Here is a 20,137-nt window from a genome sequence, read left to right as displayed (position 1 = left end):
GATGGTTTAAAGTGTCATAATTCACACTTATGAGAGGAGTTACAAAACTCCTCCCCTTACACTTCACAACCGGCTGCCTCTTCCCCTTCCCCTATTTAAATTTTTTTTATTAATTAATTAATTAAACAATTATTATACTATTGTTAAAACAGCACGAAACGTCACGCGATAACATCGTACGCGATAAAACTTGTTACCGTTAAAATTAACCTACTTTATTACTTATAATTAACTATGTAAAATAATATAATTTAATATCACTTATTTATTTTATTTTTGTTATATTTTATTTTATTATATTTTATTTACTTTTAAACCCGATAAATTACGGGGTGTTACAAATAATAATAATAATATAGGCGGGGAAATGTTTTACCTGCGAGTCACTAGGTAACAAGTTCGTGGTCATGAGACACCATGAATGCCGAAAATTTTATAAATGTGTTTGAAAACCATAACTTTATTTGAAAGTATAAAATTAGCTTAAATTTAGTATTAGACAAATCAAAAAAATATTAATTTGAATTTGGAATTAGACTCTTTTGAAATGAGGTAATTAGACTCTTACTATTAAGTGATAAACTGATAATTAAAATTAAGAACATGAAAACAAAGAAGTATTATTATTTCCAAATTATTCATTTATATTTTATAATAAAATTTTCTAATTTAAATATAATATCTATTTTCAAACACAAGTAATTAAACATATAAACAACTACAATTTCTATTACTCCTATAATTTTATAATTAAATTCTCTAACTAAATCAATTATTTATTCTCAAACATAAATCACGAGAATTTCAATAGACTACGGAAGCTCCACGACTACTCCAGGATCCATGATTGAGTCAACCGAATAAAAAAACAATCAAGACCAACAGCATTCCCACCAAAGCCCGATCATCCCTGATCACAAACCTCGCAAACAATCACAGAATCAGATACATAATTACAGAATTCCAAAGATGCAGGTGGTAAATGCTGTAGCTCTAGCTCGTTTTGCATTCAGAAACACTGCAGAAAGATTAGGATCCGAACTTGAATTTGGGACACCATGGTGGTTCATCTATGCTGGAATCTGCTGTTTTCTAGTTCTTTTTGCTGGTCTTATGTCTGGTTTAACTCTCGGATTGATGTCTCTTAGTCTTGTTGATTTAGAGATTCTTAAGCGTAGTGGAACTCCTTCTGAACAAAAGCAAGCTGGTATGAAAACATTTCTAAACTTTCATTTCTTTTTATAATCGAAAGTTAACTTTGTGTCAATTGTTTTTGAATTAATAAATGTGAGATGGGGTTTTTGTATTAAGAAATTCAGACTTATGAATGAAATGGGGATGATGGCTTTTTGATATTCGATTGATATCAGTGGGTATGTTACTAAAATGTCGCCTGATTTGGTTTATTTATTTACTTTTCCGTGAGATTCGAGGTGCCCACAACTTAAATTAGATTACCTGTATCTATGAACCCTTTAATTTTATAGAAAATTATGGAATTTTGGGTTTTTTTTAATGTAATGCTAAATTTCCGCTTTTAAAGGAATGGGTTTTTTTGATAGAAAATTATAAACTCTGACATGGTATGATGATGATGATGATGATGATGATGGTGATTTGGGTTTTTCCATTGTAGTTAAGTTTTATCAGGATATGACTTATGAGGGACTTTATTATTCACTTATGAATTATGATAACATTGAAAATATTGTAAAATGTGCTAAAATTAGCTGCATAATGATATAGAAGTACTAAAATCATTGCAAGTTGAACTTATCCAATTATTGGATTTAAGCTTTTGGGTGTAAAATTGACCACATTCCTATAGTTCTCCCTATGAAGGGAGTACGGGTATGGATTGTTCGTCACCTTTCTCACCCAAACCCTGCCTTTGAGCGGGATATTAGGTATGATGATGAAGATGTTATGGGTGTGATTTTGGAGTTTGATGATGTAAAATTAGCTATGTGAACTTCGTATTTTGGTATATTTAAGTTTTGGTTCATCAATATTGCTGAATTGGGGTTTGCTAAGTTCATACAGCTAGTCTATTGAGAGACCGTTTCTTTGAGAGACGTATTTCAAGCCCAACCCATTAAAGATTAATGCCTACTTACCGTATTCTTAATGCCTACATACATTATCATGAATGTTTACTTCCGTATCCTTAATGCCTACTTTCAATATCTTAAATGTCTACTTACATCATTCTTAATGCCTGCTTATAATATTTTAAAAAATATATAATGGGCCTGCCCAATTAGAGTTGGTCTCTCAAAGAGACCGTCTCTCACACGAATTTGTGAAGCTCATATTATACGACTGTTTTTATTCTTGCTTTTTACATGGTGGATCTTGTTTTATTAACGAAGCTGAAGTATTTATGTCAATTGTATCCAGCTCTTATCCTTCCTGTTGTTCAAAAGCAGCACCAACTTCTTGTGACATTGCTTCTTTGTAATGCAGCGGCCATGGAGGTATTCGTTTTGTTGTACAAATTGGACTTTTATCTACCTATCTGAGTCCTTTAATTTGCAATGGTGACGGCTGTTTCAATCTTTGTTGCGTATACTCATGACTATTAAATTATTGGATATGAAATTTAAATAGAAAAGTGAAATGTAAGACATGTGCTGCTTGTGAACTCCTAGCGGCCCGTTTGGTAATAGGTATTAAATGGTAGGAATGGTAATGGAAAACTAGTGTAATTTTAGTAGGAAACTCTCTTGACAAGTTAAATGGCCATGCTTGCTCTCATCCAATTATCTCAATTTCTTCACAAAATACATTCTAATGCATTACCATATGAAAATGTCGTATTAGGTAATAATGGAAAATTGTGAAAAAAAAGATTTTTTATGATCAAAGTTTCAGTACCATGGGAATAACATGATATATTTCATGAAAATATACACTACAAATCATTCCCATTACTATCAATTAATACCAACAACCAAATGGGTCATAAAAGAAAATATCTTATAGGATAGAAATGTATTAGGTTCAAAGTTCCTCCAATTTAATATTGTTAGCATTTGGATTTCTTTGCTTGCACCTTCATCCTGTGATGTTTGGAGGTTGTTCTGTAGTATACTTTGCGGGTATTGAAGGATGATTATGCTGGTGGATATTTGCTTCAGATTTAGAGCGGGTTCAAAAAAGCTTTTCTTAAATTCCGTTACTAATTTTGCTATGTTTCACCACAATGATTTTAGATGCTTTCGAAACTGAGCTGGATTTGGAACGTGTAACTGATATAGCTATCCTCTTACCCTTGTGTGACTCTATTTGACCACCTGCAGGCACTTCCTATATACCTGGACAAGATGTTTAATCAGTATGTGGCTATTATTCTCTCGGTAACATTGGTTCTAGGTTTTGGAGAGGTTGGTAGCGTTTAGTTCAACTATCCGTCTGAAGTTTATTTCTTCATCTGGTTTAATACCTACTCAGGAAGTTTTGGCTATTTTGAATTTCAGGTTATTCCTCAATCTATATGCACTAGATATGGACTTGCTGTTGGTGCAAATTTTGTATGGCTAGTGCGCATATTGATGATTGTTTGCTATCCAATTTCTTATCCAATTGGAAAGGTAGTCACTTAAATTAATGTTAGTCTCTTTGGTGGAATTCTATAGAGTACTTACTACGTAGGTCGTAATGGGATTCTAAATAACGGTTTTCATGCTTTCGTTCCGAAATTCTATGCGGTATTCTTTAGAGTTTGAGCTCCTAACATGCTATGCACTTTATGCGATTGCTTCTATTGCAATGATATTCTTATTTACAAGGACCTTAGTGAATCAATGAACCTTTGCTTTTTCACAAACATGAGAAACTTTCTTGTGCCTTGCGTTATGGAGATTTACAATCTTTTCTACCTATTACTTACTTCAGCTAGGCCGCCAAGTTACTAAAGCATTCTTCCTAGAGCCCTTTGGCTTCTAGATGAGTATTACTATGTTGTTAAGTCACTTATGTATGCAAGAATTTTATTTGTTTCTCTTTAAAGTTTAGTGGAAATCAACGTCATATGATTGAAAATGTAGAACTTATGTGTACAACTTGTCTTTTCTTGCAATTGTATACAGTATTACAGTAGCAAACTTGGTTTTCAGGTGGGTTATTCTAATGTCACTAGGATGTGGGTTGAAATATCGTTTTGAGATTTGTCTTTGGGCCTGTAATATAGAACTCATTGTTTCTTTCTTCATAATCATTTGTATATTTTTTCTTCTTTGACTCCAACTCGGACCCAAATTTCCTGTACTACGACTCAGACTCTTGGACCCCCCTTCACAAAGTAGGATCATTTTATTTAATTTTTTTTCAAAATCAATTTCATTTTTTGACAGTGCACAACTCAAAACAATAATTCCATTCGAATAGGCTATAATTTACCCAAATTCTACTTACAGAGCATCATAGTTCGACCAGCTGAACTTTATAATTCGAATAGGACACGATCCACCCAAATTCTACGTAATAATAACGTGGAAAGAAACTCACAACAATAAAGCCTTTGAAATTGGCACATCAAGGTTTTAACCGTGTTGGATTCTTGAGGAAAATCTTTCTATAATGGGTCCAATAACTCTACCACCAATATTGAACACATAAACAATAATCAAGAACGACACATTTATGTGTATGTATCAATCTTAAAATATACAATTATGTTTATGATAAACTAGAAAATTAAATATTTGAACAAAGTTGGTGTTGGGTGCAGATTGAATTGGATACGGTGTCGGATTCAAATTTTGAGTTGGTTTTTTGGATCTTTTAAGAGATCGAACTCCGATTCAGAGTCAGACTATATGATTGGATTCGTCGTCGAACTTTTCTTGGGATTCGAATTGGATTACTTTCTCGAATCTTTGGACTAGGGTCGGATTCAGACTGAATTGCTACCCCTGGTCAAGAAATGTGATAACCCTAGTTGATGCTTTCCAATTCTGAGTGAGGGTTGTCTAATCTCAAACTACTAGAAATTATATCTTAGCAAAAATAAATTTCGGAATATGCCTTGGCATGCAGTGAGGGAATTCCAATGCTGGTTGTTTACTTGATAGTTGATACATAGGATGCTGCTATGTTATTACTACAATTTGCAAATGCTTATTAAATTGGTGCAAACTGTTTCTGCTGTATGGAATTGTTTCTGTCAGTTGATCAATTTTACCACTGCAGATGTTGGACTGCTTACTAGGACATAATGAAGCACTTTTTAGGAGAGCTCAATTAAAAGCACTAGTGTCCATCCACAGCCAAGAGGTAACCTGGTTTCTGTGTTTGGGTTAAATTGACCTATCATCAAATTATGTACCAAATGACTTACTGAGGATAATAGTAAAGATAATCTGAACTTCTGTTAGTGGGTGCTTAGGCTTCACTCTCAACCTCATTTGTTTCTTCTAGGCTGGAAAGGGTGGTGAACTTACTCATGACGAGACAACCATTATCAGTGGAGCGCTAGATTTGACAGAGAAGGTATATAGCAATAACACCTTTGATTTTAAAAGCTTTTTTAACCTTATAAGATTTTTTTTTGTATTCGGATCAAGTCGAGCCACAAATGCATCTGGCAGCTCAGGAATTGTTGCACTGGCTGCCTGGGTACAATATGGAGTACCAGATATATGGTCTTGCTTGGCAATTAAACATCTTTTTTAGAGGTACATGATTGGACATGCATGTTAATGAGCTCTAAAGTTTGTCCTATTAACATGAATTTCCGGTGGAGATATCTAGGATTTGCACATAATCGTGCTCTCCAGAAAACATAATGACTCCAAACGACTATTCTTACAATATCGTCATTTTGTGCATTATTGATTTTCTGTACATCTCTTAGCTTTTATGTTTTTGATGTAATTATTTCACTACAAGCCTTACAATATCTGGTTATGTAGGCTACTATCTAACTCTACGTCCTGCTTTTCTCTTTGGCTAAACAGACTGCTCAGGAGGCAATGACACCCATTGAGTCAACCTTTTCCTTGGATGTCGATTCTAAGTTGGACTGGTAATGGACTGATAGTGTTTCTCTTGTTTCTATCTCAATTTCCGTTAATGCCTGCCCCCTCTCTCCTAAACATAATTAAAGAAAAAGCTTGACCAAGTGATTACTGATAGAGTCATGGTAATTTGTAGACAGGGGTGGATAAACAAGTAATCATTCCTACCTTTATCTAGCACTTGACATTACAGTTACCCTTATATCTCATCTTGTGTGGACTTCTGTGCAATGAACTGTCCGCAGTCCCCCCATTGCTGCAGTGCTGCCTAGCTAGATCCCCTCCCCGAAAAAATAGAAAAACAGTAATAGAAGAAATGAACCTTTTTTTTTTGTTCAACTGCCTACAATTTCATTTTGTAGGGAAGCGATGGGAAAGATCCTAGCTCGTGGGCATAGCCGAGTACCTGTCTATTCTGGGAATCCAAAAAACATTATTGGACTTCTTTTGGTGTGTTAGAAATTCATAGCCCTGATTTTTGGTTTATTATTGTGGTTAATAGTTCGGTTTCTAAGATTTTTTCACTCTTATTCAACCTTCAGGTTAAAACTCTGCTGACAGTACGGCCTGAAACAGAGACTCCTGTAAGTGCAGTTTCCATCCGAAGAATTCCAAGGTATGTTCTATAAACTAAACGCATACTGATTTTAGTACACAGATGAACAATGGGAAAGTGATGCCTGCTATTGTTTTCAGGGTTCCTGCAGACATGCCTTTGTATGACATATTGAATGAATTCCAGAAAGGTCACAGTCATATGGCAGCGGTGGTGAAAGGGAAAAAGAAGAGTATTGCTGATTTACGTGTTATTGATGTTGAAAAATCTAATCAGTCTAAAGTCACAGACTTCAAGTCTGATTTAGTTGCTCCTTTACTATCCAAGAAAAATGACAATTCTGAGAGTATAATAGACATTGAGAAAATCTCAAAAGACAAGCAGAATTTACCACAGGACAATGCATTATCAAATTCTACGCCTTACACCGTAGAGGATATTGAAGAGGGGGAAGTTATCGGCATTATCACCCTTGAAGATGTGTTTGAAGAACTTTTGCAGGTAAATGCATTTATGTTATTTAGTATATATGTGCTCTTGTGTGGGTCAATGCACATATTCGTTTCTCAATAAATTTTATATGAGTAACTGGGAGCATATCAAGACTGAAGTGGAAACAACTCATTCATGGCTGGAGTTTGTTTCCTGGAAAATTAATTAAAACTCGATCTGTCTGATATACTTCCTGGCATACCTATAGAAGTCTATCACTCTAGAACATTATAGGGGTTGTAGAATCTGTCAGAAACAAAGTTATTATTTCTGTGTGCTTCATTAGACTAACTTTTTTGTTCGGCCCTCGCATAAACCTCACATTTTTCTCTAACAATAATTTTAAACTGAATTGTTATTACCTGATTTAATTCTAACTATAATTTTAAGCGGAAACAAACTTATTACTTCTGTGTGCTTCATTGGGTTTGGTAAATGGCTTTTGGTTTGAATTTGTGGTTGGGTTTTGGCTTATTGCTTGGTCAAAAAGCCAAAATAGGTGTTTGGTAAATGACTTTTAAGCCAAATTGAAATAGCTCGCTTTGATAGTTTTTTTAATGGCTTTTGGCTTGTTAGCCCACTTTCCCTTTAATAAATACTCAAAGGCTAATATTTAATTTTACCAAACATTTCTCTAAACAGTTGACTTATCTAGCTAGCTTAACAGGCAACAAAAACAGTCAACACTTTAAGCTAGTTAAACAAACCAGTTAAAAAAGCCAACAACCATTAGCCAAACAGCATTGTAATCTAAAGCAGCTATAATCATGAATTACTCCTTTAATCTGTGTTTTTCAAAAACCACTATTAGCTAACTGCCCTAGCATTGATAACAATCAAAGAAGAGACACTTAGCTCTCAGATTAAACAATACACAGGCTCCATAATTATGCTGTACCTGAACATTAATATGAGACTTAGGAGCTTCATAGTTCTCCTGGAAATCTCTTTTCTCAACTGAAATTTATCTGAAACTACCCCAACTCATATAAACTTATTGTAGGTATTTCAATTTATTTTTGAAGGTGAAAAGAACAAGGCCTTGGCTTATAACTTCATATATATCACTAACATGTAGATGAAGCAATGCTTGGTCATATGTGCCGCTGAATCCTTTTCCGATTCCCTTTTTTTTGCATTTTTTTTACAAGGACTGTTATGTATCAATTTTTGGTTCAACACAACCAGCAGTCAAGATGTTACTTAGGTTAAATAATCTCCCGGAGGCTTTGTAGATTTTGAGATACTAAGACTATATATGTACTGTTAGCTATAGTGCACCTATTAAAATCTCTACTATCCAACTCTTATGTTCTCCCTCTTCTTAGGTTTGCAAACTATAGTCAAACTTTCAATACATGAAAGGGTTTTCACATATGTTATTACATCAAAAGAAATTTCCTGTGCAAACATTAATTTTTTCTATCTTTTACTATTCCTACTATAATGATTTGATCATAATAACTATCTTCATGTCGCCATTTTTGCAAATGCAGGAGGAGATAGTAGATGAAACAGATGAATTTGTTGATGTTCATAAACGGTAAAAACCATTGATTTAATAAATTCAGTTGCTTGACCTGAAAATACACTCACAATCTTGCCCACGTTATGCAGGATACGTGTCGCTGCAGTTGCAGCTGCTTCTTCCGTTGCACGAGCTCCATCTTATCGGAGGTTAACCAGCCAAAAGAATTTGGTAAGTATAAGTTAACTTTTGGTCATCTATAATTTTCCCCTTGTTTGTTCTTGTTGGCTCAACTTTGTACTGTATCGTACTTTATCTCAGTAGTCTCATGCTTCAAATGGTTGTCTTCTGATTTCATGATTGATCATAATGATAAAGGAATCACAAGCTTTAAACATATTTCCCTTTGTACTTTTTTATTTGTGAGGAATCCACCACTCTTGTGAGTGATAAACCTCAAGCTACATAGTGAAACCCAATCCACATGCAGTGGCGAACGATAGAGAGACAGGATATGCCCTAGTTGTTGACACTAAGGATCTAGTAACTTTTCTGTTAGCTTTATATCCCCCCTCGCGATACTGTTATGAATTTTGAAGTCTGATTTACCTAAATAACAGGCTTATGTCCCAACATGATCGTTCAAATCATCGCCAATGTAATGTTTTTGACGTGGGATACTTTGTATCACATCATTTAACTCCTCTCCAAGTTTTCTTTTGGGCAATTGCTCTACTCTCACTTAGGACACATTCCATAATATCTAACAACTCTAGCGGCTCGTTTGGTTAGTGGTACTGGGAATGATTATTAGTGTAAAATTTTCATCAAAAGTTTCATGTCATTCCCATGGTAATGAAACTTTGATCACAAAAAAGTTTTTTTGTTTACAAATTCCCATTACCACCTAATACCACCTCTCCCATTGTTAATGCATTGGAATGAATTTTATGAAGGAAACGAGATGATTGAAGTTGGACACGCATGACCATCAAGGTAGCCAAGAGATTTTTCAACCAAAATAACACCAATTTTCATTCCTCTTACCGCCGTTTATTTCCACCTACCAAACGGGCTGTAAGTACTTCCCTAAAAGAGTTGCATCATTTCAAAACTAGCTTACATCCAATTCCTTAGCCTTTATCCTTAAAACCTAGTAAAATGTGTTCACTCGACACCACATTTGGAAGATAGGAAGCGGCAACTTAGCAACCCTTGCATAGTAGCATAACTGTATTTTGTGAAAACCCAAGTGGAATATGGCTCAATCTTCCTTTTCTTGGTGGTTGCTAAGATATGTATAACTTATAGCTGAGTACAAAAACTGAAGCATGTTACAACCAGTTTCAGGTTTGATAATGAATAAAGTTCCGTGCTTCTTCATTACACTACATACTTCTGCGGCAATAAATTAGTGAAAGAGTCTTAACATATTATGATGGCATTGTGCAGATTCAAGGAAGCCAAAATAGGCAAGGACAAAGTGCAAAGAAGCTCAGTGAAGATAATTCAGCTTCAACAAATTGATTACTTGCCTCTTGAGTCTCGATCAAGCTTGGCCATGACAAGTGATGTTTATTTAACTTTTATATCCTTCACTTCCGAGTCCTTACTATTCCTATAAATATTGATCATAGCAATTAAATATAGAACTATGCTGCTGCGAAATTTTGTATCTTGGTCTTTGTATTAGAATGTAGAGAGTAAAATATGTGCTGTGCTTGGTGGCCGTAGATACTAAATCAGAGGTGCCCATCATGTTGGCTGATTCTTTCAACCGAAACAAACGTCTGTATCATTTCCTACTATCTATTTTATAAAGCATTCTGAATTTAGCATTAGTTTAACGCTAGTTATGACAATCGAGTTCACATCCTCAATTGAGTTCCTCAAATGGGAACGAAAAGACACCTTATGAACTATAATCCAAAAGGAATTTGTAGTTGAGTTATTTCAAGTTGTGGGGTTGTAAGGCAATTGTAACAGTGCTTGGCAACTTAAATGATAAGTTTGGTGAAACAGTCTTGGAATGCATCTTCATACATATGCTTCTTGAAATGTAACTTATGGTTCTATGTAATTGAACATAGTGTTATGGATACAAGAGATGCAGTGTTTGATGAAAATTGTTCTTCATCAAGTAGACCTAAGGACCTATTCTTCAATGAAGAACGGTTGGATGATGCTCATGAAGCGGGAATTGGAACCTGGTGACATCGAAAGGGACAAGCGTGGACTTTTCTTAAGTCAAGCTCATTACATTGAGAACTATGAGAAGATAGTCAAGTGATTTAATATGATTAATGTGAGTCATATTTCTACTCCCATTGATCATCATTCAAAGTTGTTTCTTACAGAGGAAATGTAGCTTCACATATGAAATACTAAAGGATAATAGGATCTTTGATGTATGCTATGACATGGACCAATCGGATATAACTTTTGCAGTAGCAAAGCTAAATTGCTATACCAACAACCTAAGGCCAATTCATTGTTTAGCTGTAAGAAGAAAGATAGCTAAAAGAAACCTATTGATAATTCTTCTATTAGTGATTGTGCTTTCCTAGATGGAGAGGTGCAATAGCTTGGTCTTTCAAGAAGCAAACTTGCATCACGGATTCCACTATGACATCAGAGTTTAATGCATAAAATTTGACAGGAAAGGAAACAATGTCATGTGCAAGGACTTATCGAGGATGGGGTCACAAGTCTGGACTATGTGAACACTATGTTGAATTTGACCAAATGCTTCACGAAAACAAGGTAGTCGTACAAGATTCTCATATTTTATTTGGAAGTACATTAGAGAATCACTACTGACAAGAGGGAGAAATAATTAATTCTTTGTAGTGAGATTCAAATCGCTTTTATACTAGTAAAAGGAAAAATCCTCAAAAGGGTGATTCTTCCATTTTTCATTTGTTTACACTAATTATTAAAATTTGCGATCAGAAGTGGTTACATCCAAAGAGATACAAACTAGATGATTTATTTTCTACCATTGCTCTGAGCTGATGTAACGTAACAACGTAACAAGAACATACGAGTTTTTTGGGTGCTCTGCGGTGCATAGAGCTAACCGATAACCTGCCTAAAATGAGAACTAAATTTGTAAAAGGCTACTACTAATATAAGTAACAACAAAAGAATAACCCGATGCATCTTCCCATCTTCAACGCGGTTGTTGATAAAACTTACGCGAAGAGCATCTAAAAATCCTCATCCAGGTTGAAGACATAGTTCTTGTTACCGTCCTTCAAATTAGACATGACAGACGCCTTTTGATAGTCGCCAACCCGTCTTTCGAAGAAGTTTGTCTTACCCCTACAAAAGTACGCCATATCAAGATTCACATAGCGCACCATAAATAGCTGCTCGGACTAAGTCTGCGGAGAAAACAATGAAAACGGGAAAAAACTCGAAAATTCATAACGCTCACGTTAAGGATATGAACTCCATCCAATCGAAAGGATTTTCTACGTTGTACTTCTTTCGGTTCCCCAACGCAACCTGAAAGAACAAGACGAACAACATAAAATCTTTAGCAATTTCTCGCAAACAAAACCGATAAACAAGATAGTATCACGTACCAGAAGACGATCAGCAACAAATTTTATGTACTGCCTCATAAGTACTGCGTTCATGCCAATCAAATCACACGGGAGAGCTTCACATACGAACTCTGTTTCAATTTCAACAGATTCATGCACAATTTTATCGACTGTCTCCGGCTGTAACTTTTTTTGCAACAGACTAAAATGCAAGATAATCGAGCATTGGACAAGGGAGAATTGTATAGCAAGTTAGCGACATTAGACAGAAACAAAATCTTCAAAAAGAAACCACATATTGGAGACCAGTGTTACTAAATTCGCTGGCTAATTTACTTTTAAAATTCACAATTCGCTCAAAAAGGCCTAAAACCAATCATAATTCGCTTTTCCTGATTCGCAATTCGCGAAGAAATTAAAAACAAGTGGTTGAGGAGAGTAAGGACCTGTACAGAAGACAAGCGAAGTCACAGTGCAGACCTTCATCCCTTGAAATGAGCTCATTCGAAAACGTCAAACCAGGCATCAAGCCTCTCTTTTTAAGCCAAAATATGGCGCAAAAGCTGAAAATTTTAAACCACAAATAAACGAATATAATCTGAATTGAACACGGAAAAATAAAGTGCACGAGATTGTGGTATAACATCACCTTCCTGAAAAGAAGATCCCTTCAATACAAGCGAATGCAACAAGTCTTTCCGCAAACGAATTTGAACTACACAAAATGCGTTTGTTCCGAGTAAAGTCCATTTGTTGATCAAAGTACAACAAAGCAAGATGAAATACGCAGTAACAAGTCGATATCTATGAGATGAAAGTATCAAAAAATTATGATAAACCATGTAGATATTGTTCAAGCAGTCCTTTTTTCTTGATGAAGCCGACATTATACTGAACTCTAGAAATCGTGTTTCAATGGAAATTATCTTTAAGGTAGCATATTTGGAAAAAAAAAATACTTCACATAAACAATATACAAGAAAGTTAAACCATGATTAAGTACAAAGAAAAACAATGTTGTAACCCAGAATTATCTAAAACATAAGATGACACTTGCGACCCGTTTGGTAAACGATATTAAACGGCGGTAATAATAATGGAAAGTTAGTATAATTTTGGTTGGAATATGTCTTGACAAGTGTAATGGTCATGCTTATTCCACTTTAACAATCTTATTTTTTCATAAAATTGATTCCAACTCATTACCATTTGAAAATTTAGTATAAGATGGTAATGAAAAATTGTGAACAAAAAAACTTCTTTATGATCAAACTTTCATTACCATGGAAATAACATAATACTCCCACCTATTCAGAGTAATTGTCCCATTTCCTTATTTGGAAAATTCATATCAACTGTCCCATTTCCTTTTTTGTTTGTTTTTTTACATAAATACCCTTAGTTCACACACGTAATTACGAAAACACCCCCGCTTACACTAATTACCCTAACTGATTAATTACATAAACCTCATTAATACTCTTAATGTTTACCTCCCTTTTAAAATCAATCCTCCCCTCCTCCTAAATCCACTAACTGAAACCCTAACTCTGCTCTCCCATCATCATCTTCAACGTTCTCCTTCATCTTCATCTTCTCCTTTTTCCCCATGTTACTGATTATCGTCCTTCATCTTCATCTTCATCTTCATTTTCCTTCAACATCTCCCTTCCCCTCTCTCTCTTCTCTCTTTTCTGGTGTTCAATTGAAACCCTAATACGTTTGGGGGTTTTTCAAATCTTGGTTTTTTTGTGTATGCTTCTGGGTTTTCGAATATGGAGTCACTATGTTCTTGTCTTTCTTCGTTGTCTTCATCCCAAGACAGTGACCTAGTTGGTCCTCCTAATCCTTGGTTTGACTTCTACAATCGAGCTCCTCCATCTCCTACGAGCTCTGTTGAAACGGATCCTAACTGGGGAAGAACTTTAATTTCTGAGGATGAAGAAATTGGGGGTTCGTTTGATTTACAACTAGAACTGCAAGATCGTTATATTGAGAACTTGTTCCTTCCTCAGATGAAGAATCACTGGATGATGATGATTTGGTGTCTGATTTTGATGTTGGAGAACCATTCTCTCTATGGATACATCTTTCCTTTTTAACTTATGATGATTTTGTGTTTGTGTTTTTAATGGTATGCATGTTTGTGTTGATGTTTAGATTTTTTTCCCTATGATTTTTTTGAGGGTAAACATTTGATTATAGCTACAAAAACCCTAAATCAACTTATTTTGCCACCAATCTAGGGTTTTCAGTTCATAAGCCACCAAACATCATCATTAGGAGGCTATGTTCTTACCAGATTCAGGAGGCAATTACTATAATTTTTGGGGTATCTGTGATGAGAACAATTTGTTCTCTGAGTTTATGTAATTTTTCGATTTTGTTTTTGAAGCCATCAGTAAATTTTTGAAGCTGTCATTTTCATTTAAATGTTTATGGTTAAACAACTTGATGATTTGCCTAACATAGTTCATCCAAAAGTGAGTATAAACATGTAACCAAAAAATATAATCATATCTGTCATATGTACATGCTACTTGTGTTAATGCTACTGTTGCTGGTTCTGATGGTGTTCTTTCCTCTGTTGTTGGTGTTGTTTTTGTTCTTGCTAGTGTTTCTGTTCTTGCTGGTGTTTCTGTTGTTAATGGTGTTGCTGTTGTTGTTGGAGTTTCTATTGTTGCTGGAGTTTCTGATAGTGCTGGTGTTTCTGTTATTGCTAGAGATACTGTTGTTGCTGGTGTTTCTGTTGTTAATGGTGTTGCTATTGTTGCCGGAGTTTCTGTTAGTGCTGGTGTTTCTGCTGTTGCTGTTGTTAATGGTGTTGCTGTTGTTGCTGGAGTTTTTGTTAGTGCTGGTGTTTCTGTTGCTGGAGTTTTTGTTTCTGTTGGTGATGACCATTCTGTTGTTGCTGGTATTTCTGTTTGTGCTGTTGGTAAATGATGTTGATGAAAAAATTGTTCATCTTTGATCTAAGATGACCTCAAACGTACTTTGACCCACCTTTGTGTCTAAATAACGAAGTGCCTCGCAAATAACTTCCTTTTGTACCCCCAAACAATGTGGGAGTCTCCCTTCCCTTGCAAGCTTTGATTTGTTCATGTGTGGAATATGATAATCTATACCGCCTAAGTTCTTAATAACCTAAACTTTACATGCTTGTGAAGTGATCCATACAAACTTCAATGCATTTGGTTGTAGACTCTCAAAAGCTACATTCACTGCCATAACCAACTGTGCATAATTGTATGCAGATTTTTTATGCTTCAATGCTTATATTGACCTAAAAAATCCTAAGTCTAACACATTCATATCTGGTGAGTAAGGAGGTTGTTGCACTAAGTGGAAACAACATCCATCAAGTGTTGCTGCCTCTCTAAACACTATGTCATCATCTAAAATGTGTTTAGCATTGTCCTGTTGAATGTATATCGTTTTGCTTAAATGTGCTGGCCATTTACTTCTACTTGCTAGGAGTATCTTGAGCACAATCATATCTCTCGTGTGTATTTTAGTGATTGATTGTATGGGTTTGGTCTCTAGCTCTCCTCTTTTCCTGTTTTTTGAACTTCTTTGTGCTGCCACTTCGTGTGTAAAAGGATATATGTCTATCTTTCCATCAAAAATCAGCTCACCTTCATTAGAAAAGATTGGTCTAGCAACAACACACATAAACATGATCTTAGGCACAAATCGTTTTGATTGGATTTCTTTATGTAGCTCTACCTCTCCGGGTGTAAGATAATGTCTGTTGTGTCCTTGTGATGTAAAATAACTTTTCATCTACACTACATTTGACATGTCATTAAACATGAAGTTGCTTGTGTGCTTATCTAAAATGCAACTTGTAAGACAAAAAATTAACCTGTCGAGTTTATTTTTGTCATTAAGCAATGGTTTGATTGCATTGGTGTGCTTTCGAATGTACTTCTGTTTTTTCCATCTTCAAACCGTGCTTTGGCTAACTCCCATGGCCCTTGCAATTGCTGCTTGACTTGTCTTTTTCGCCTTTTCAAGTTCCTTGAACTTCATGTCATCAAAGGGAATCTCATTCCCTGTCTTCTTGCCTTTCTTCTTACTGTTGACATTTATTAGAAGTTGATTCTTCTGTTGGTCCTTCATCTGTCCTCATATCCTTCCTATTGTAATCCTATTTACAACGTACTTCTTCGCCATGTCATTGATGACCCCATGTGCTGGCTTCCTTTTACTGTTGACTGATGATAAAAGTTCATGCATTATTTGATTCCTAGTAAAATTATCTAGCTCTTTTGTTTTTACCATGGTTGTACTTCAATTTTGGTTGATGTAAATTAATTAGTGGTGATGAATTCTTTATTTAGTGCTATCATTATATAGCTGCTGCCTCTGAATTTTCTTACTTGGCGCCAATCTGAAAAATTTGGGTTATTGTCTTTGATGTCACTGACTTGTGTGGAATTGTTGCCTCTTTGTCTTTGATGTTACTGACTTGCTGTCTTCCAGTTTATTTGATGGCTTCGTTTCGAAATCAAAATGTTCATATTTTTCGTAGCTAATTAATCAATTTTGAACACTTAATGCATAACGTGTTTGTTTTTTTTAAAATCTGAAGTCAATGAAAGATTTAATAATCGCATGCGCATGTGGCGAGAGGGTTGTTCGTTTTCGATTGCCGTTTAAAAAACCCTGAAGAAATCAAGGAAGAATTGAAGACTTAGTTTATTTTTTCAATTTGTAATATGTGATTTAGTTTATGTAATTTTTTGTAATTTCAGTTAAGTACTTTTATGGTTTGTCAATTTAAAAAACCCGAAAATATATTATTGTCAGTTAATTTTATTGTAAATGTGAAACCTAATTTTCACTCCAAAATTCAATTCTATCTACTTTATTTAACAAAAAAGAGGAAATCATTAACAATTAATCCAATCACTTAAAAAATCCCAACTACTACCTTTTTGGTGGACCACATCCCACTCTTAATATCCGTGCCCAACCAAATGGGACAATTACTCTGAATAGGAGGGAGTATATATTATGAAAATTTACACTACAAATCATTCTTATCATCACCAATTAGTACTAATAACTAAACGAGTCGTTAAAGCACTTTGGAATCAAAATTTTCTAAAAACCTCCAAGATGGCACTTAAAAACACTTGTTCTGGTTTAGGCATTAGCAAAATGAGCACAACAAGTCTTGCATGAGACTGTCTCACCGTGAGAAGGGCCCATACAAGCAGCCCATTAGTAAAAAAAACATAAAAAAGCAATGAAATCTGAATTCACACTTTTACAAAAAGCAACTTTTTTTATATAGTTTGGACTGACCCAATAAAGAATCCAATTTGAATTAGTGAAATTAGTAAGATCAGAAACAAAAATTTGAATTACCTCTGAATCCAATTTAATGCCCAGTTTGCCTTCTTTTTAATACATGGAATTGTCTCAATGGCATTAAACAAATGGTTTTTTTCTTTCGAGTCCCGAATATATGTCTCCAGCAACAAACTGTACATCTCTGTGAACAGGCAAAAGTTTCAATTATTAGCACCACGAATTGTGCAAATATATACCATAGATAGTCCAGACACTACCAGAATGTATATTCTCCATTGCGATTTGAAATCCATAAAACGCTCGAGCCTTGATTCGTAAAAAATAAGGGAAAGTCAATTTCCACATATATAAATAACGGATGGATAAAAATCACACCTTAAAAATAGGATACCTGAAATTTAACTTAAGTCCCATAATGTTTACCATTAAACTATCTCAACAGGGTAGGCTCTATTAGGTCAGCTAATTGCAAGTAAGAACTTAAGACATATACCTCTGCAACTTTCACATCATTTAAAAATCTCGCAGCGAGGTTCTCCAAAACAATCCCATCAGACGCTGCGAAAAAGGCGAGTACATGAGTGATAAAATGTTTCTCGGAATCTGATAGCTGGTCCCACTGCTGCACATCGGATGAGAGATCAACCTCCTCGGCTGTAATAAGAATAAAACACAGGAATAAGTTGTAAGCTGCAACTTTCCGAAAGGGATAAAGAAATTGTAAGTAGTCACTTCCCAAAAGACATACAACATCAAAGTATAACATAACAATAACCAGAATACAAATTCTTAAATGAGACAGTCTTATGGTGAGATCATCTCTATTGGGCTGACCCATGTACACTTAGTGTGTTAAATGATTACTTACAAGTTTAAAGTGATTAATTAGGAAAATAGGCTAATTATATGAGCCGTCTCATGGTGAGACGGTCTCATACAAGACGAGTTGCAACAAGAAAGATCAAGTATCTATCACAAGGCTTTTTTTTTCTTTATCCAAATTAATGTTGGTTTCATTTTGAATCAGTTCTATAGAGCCACAACAACAATCCCAACACCTTAATCTCAACATATGGAATCCATACAATGACTAAACAAATCAACAAGAGAGATGTTAGTAACAAGATTATACTTTATTGGACGTGTCTAATACTAATCTAACAGTAAGAAAATCAATTTCAATGATCAGTAACATATATTCTCTTCCTCCATTTGATCGTATCTATTGACTATTGTCATATACTCTTGTAAATATGATTCTTCATGTCATTGTTTACTCCTATTATTCAGGTTATCTTCAAGCTCTTCTTCTAAACTCTTTGAAGTTTCAAACTTCTACTTTTCTAAGTGGTTTATTTTCTAATCCTTTTTGCACATAACCAAACCAGCATATAAGTTCTTTTTAATTTCGTCTTCAATATCTAAAACTTGAAAACCGTTTCTTATGTCTTCATTTCAAATTTATCATAGAGGTATCTCCACTTGTCCATTTGAACATACGCATATTAGATAGCCCATATTCTTACAAATAACTCTTTTAAAAACCCAACATTTAAACCCATATAATAGTGCTAGTCCAATTGAAATCCGATAGAATATACTTTTAATCTTACTAGCACACCTAGTTTGAAATCCAAGATACTTGAAACACTCACTTGGAAAGGAATTCTTTCATATCTACTTTATAACACCTAAGCATTGATCATCCGTGCCACAACGAAATTGTTACTTAGTTTAAATCCTTTCGATTCTAACGCCTAACTTTATTGCTTTAGCTTAGCATTGACTAATCTCTATCATCCACCAGTACGATTCCATCACTCATCAGAGATTAACTTGCACCATAAAACGTCTCCCATAAAAGATTTACAGAAAAGGGCTCGAAGCAGACCAATCATGATTAAGAAATCTACAAACTCTCTTCCATAAGTGTGACATTGGTTTGTACATTCTGACACATATCTGGGACTAAATCTATCTTGGAAAATATTGAATACCTAACAATTGTCAACTACTTCCAGCCCCAGATGAAAAATGCTTGGCTCATTCAATAGTACTCTATTTATTTTCATACATCCCATTTTCTATTTGAGTACTATTCATTAATCACGCTTAATTTGTAATTTATTCTTAGGACATTTGAAAAGAAACGGAGGGAGTATTATAATTAGTCAACCATGTGTTTGCATGATAAAACTTAAGGGGAATACCAATAACCAAACGAACAGAGTACTTCAAATCCAAATACTCTTCTGGCGAGTTTGGTGATCGAACCAATAGTGGAAATGACAAATGACAAAGGAAATTAGTGTAGTTCTGGTAAGAAAACACCTGGACACATTTGATGATCATGCTCGTTGTACATCAATCAACAAAATTTCCGAAAAATTCCTCAGTTTCATTAACATTTAAAAGTCAAATATTAATATCCATCCCCCAAAATCAATAACCAAGCATTCATCTCCCCAAACTAATCAGGAATATTGAAATTTAGACTCAAATTAGGGATTATGGTGCAGAATCAACAAAAAAGACAGCAACTTTATCATCATCACAACAATATTAGACATAATAATTGATGAAAAAAGTGATTAAGAAAGAAGATTAAAGAAAGGGAGAACGTGAAAACAAACCAGTCCAGAAACTAGCCTCAGCCTTCTTATACATCTCCCAAAGTCGATTGTAACGAACAGGGAGCATACAAAACCTGTCAGATTGTTCCATTAAA

General features: G+C 34.8%; 2 protein-coding genes across 2 annotated transcripts in view; one reads left to right on the top strand and one right to left on the bottom strand.

Moving 5' to 3' along the window:
• The first annotated feature begins 687 nt into the window (after positions 1-687).
• Positions 688-10,392, top strand: LOC130804181 (DUF21 domain-containing protein At4g14240-like). The gene is made up of 13 exons (XM_057668539.1): positions 688-1,207; positions 2,401-2,477; positions 3,303-3,386; positions 3,480-3,593; positions 5,194-5,277; positions 5,422-5,493; positions 5,961-6,028; positions 6,383-6,470; positions 6,563-6,636; positions 6,717-7,077; positions 8,565-8,611; positions 8,686-8,767; positions 9,989-10,392. The coding sequence occupies exons 1-13, from the start codon at positions 970-972 to the stop codon at positions 10,061-10,063; spliced, it is 1,464 nt and encodes a 487-aa protein (XP_057524522.1). The 5' UTR covers positions 688-969; the 3' UTR covers positions 10,064-10,392.
• Positions 10,393-11,386: 994 nt separating this feature from the next.
• The window catches only part of LOC130804191 (ribonucleoside-diphosphate reductase small chain A), an 8,966-nt gene continuing 215 nt past the window's right edge, over positions 11,387-20,137 (bottom strand). The window contains exons 1-9 of the mRNA XM_057668550.1: positions 20,043-20,137; positions 17,903-18,063; positions 17,667-17,715; positions 17,464-17,590; positions 12,737-12,802; positions 12,534-12,650; positions 12,127-12,289; positions 11,976-12,046; positions 11,387-11,860 (exon numbers count right to left, since the gene is read on the bottom strand). The exon at positions 20,043-20,137 is cut by the window's right edge and continues 215 nt beyond it. Coding sequence (XP_057524533.1) covers positions 11,746-11,860; positions 11,976-12,046; positions 12,127-12,289; positions 12,534-12,650; positions 12,737-12,802; positions 17,464-17,590; positions 17,667-17,715; positions 17,903-18,063; positions 20,043-20,137 — 964 coding nt within the window. The 3' untranslated portion in view covers positions 11,387-11,745. The remainder of the gene's footprint in view (positions 11,861-11,975; positions 12,047-12,126; positions 12,290-12,533; positions 12,651-12,736; positions 12,803-17,463; positions 17,591-17,666; positions 17,716-17,902; positions 18,064-20,042) is intronic.

The sequence above is a fragment of the Amaranthus tricolor genome, chromosome 2 (assembly GCF_026212465.1).
Source record: "Amaranthus tricolor cultivar Red isolate AtriRed21 chromosome 2, ASM2621246v1, whole genome shotgun sequence".
Taxonomy (NCBI): Eukaryota; Viridiplantae; Streptophyta; class Magnoliopsida; order Caryophyllales; family Amaranthaceae; genus Amaranthus; species Amaranthus tricolor.
This window is presented reverse-complemented; position numbering and strand designations above follow the sequence as displayed.

Bases quoted from the DNA above. Each gene is read 5' to 3' on its own strand.
- LOC130804181 (XM_057668539.1), top strand. From the start codon at position 970: ATGCAGGTGGTAAATGCTGTAGCTCTAGCTCGTTTTGCATTCAGAAAC. The intron at 3,594-5,193 runs GTAGTCACTTAA...TTACCACTGCAG, and splicing joins TTTCTTATCCAATTGGAAAG to ATGTTGGACTGCTTACTAGG. The intron at 8,612-8,685 runs GTAAAAACCATT...CACGTTATGCAG, and splicing joins TTTGTTGATGTTCATAAACG to GATACGTGTCGCTGCAGTTG.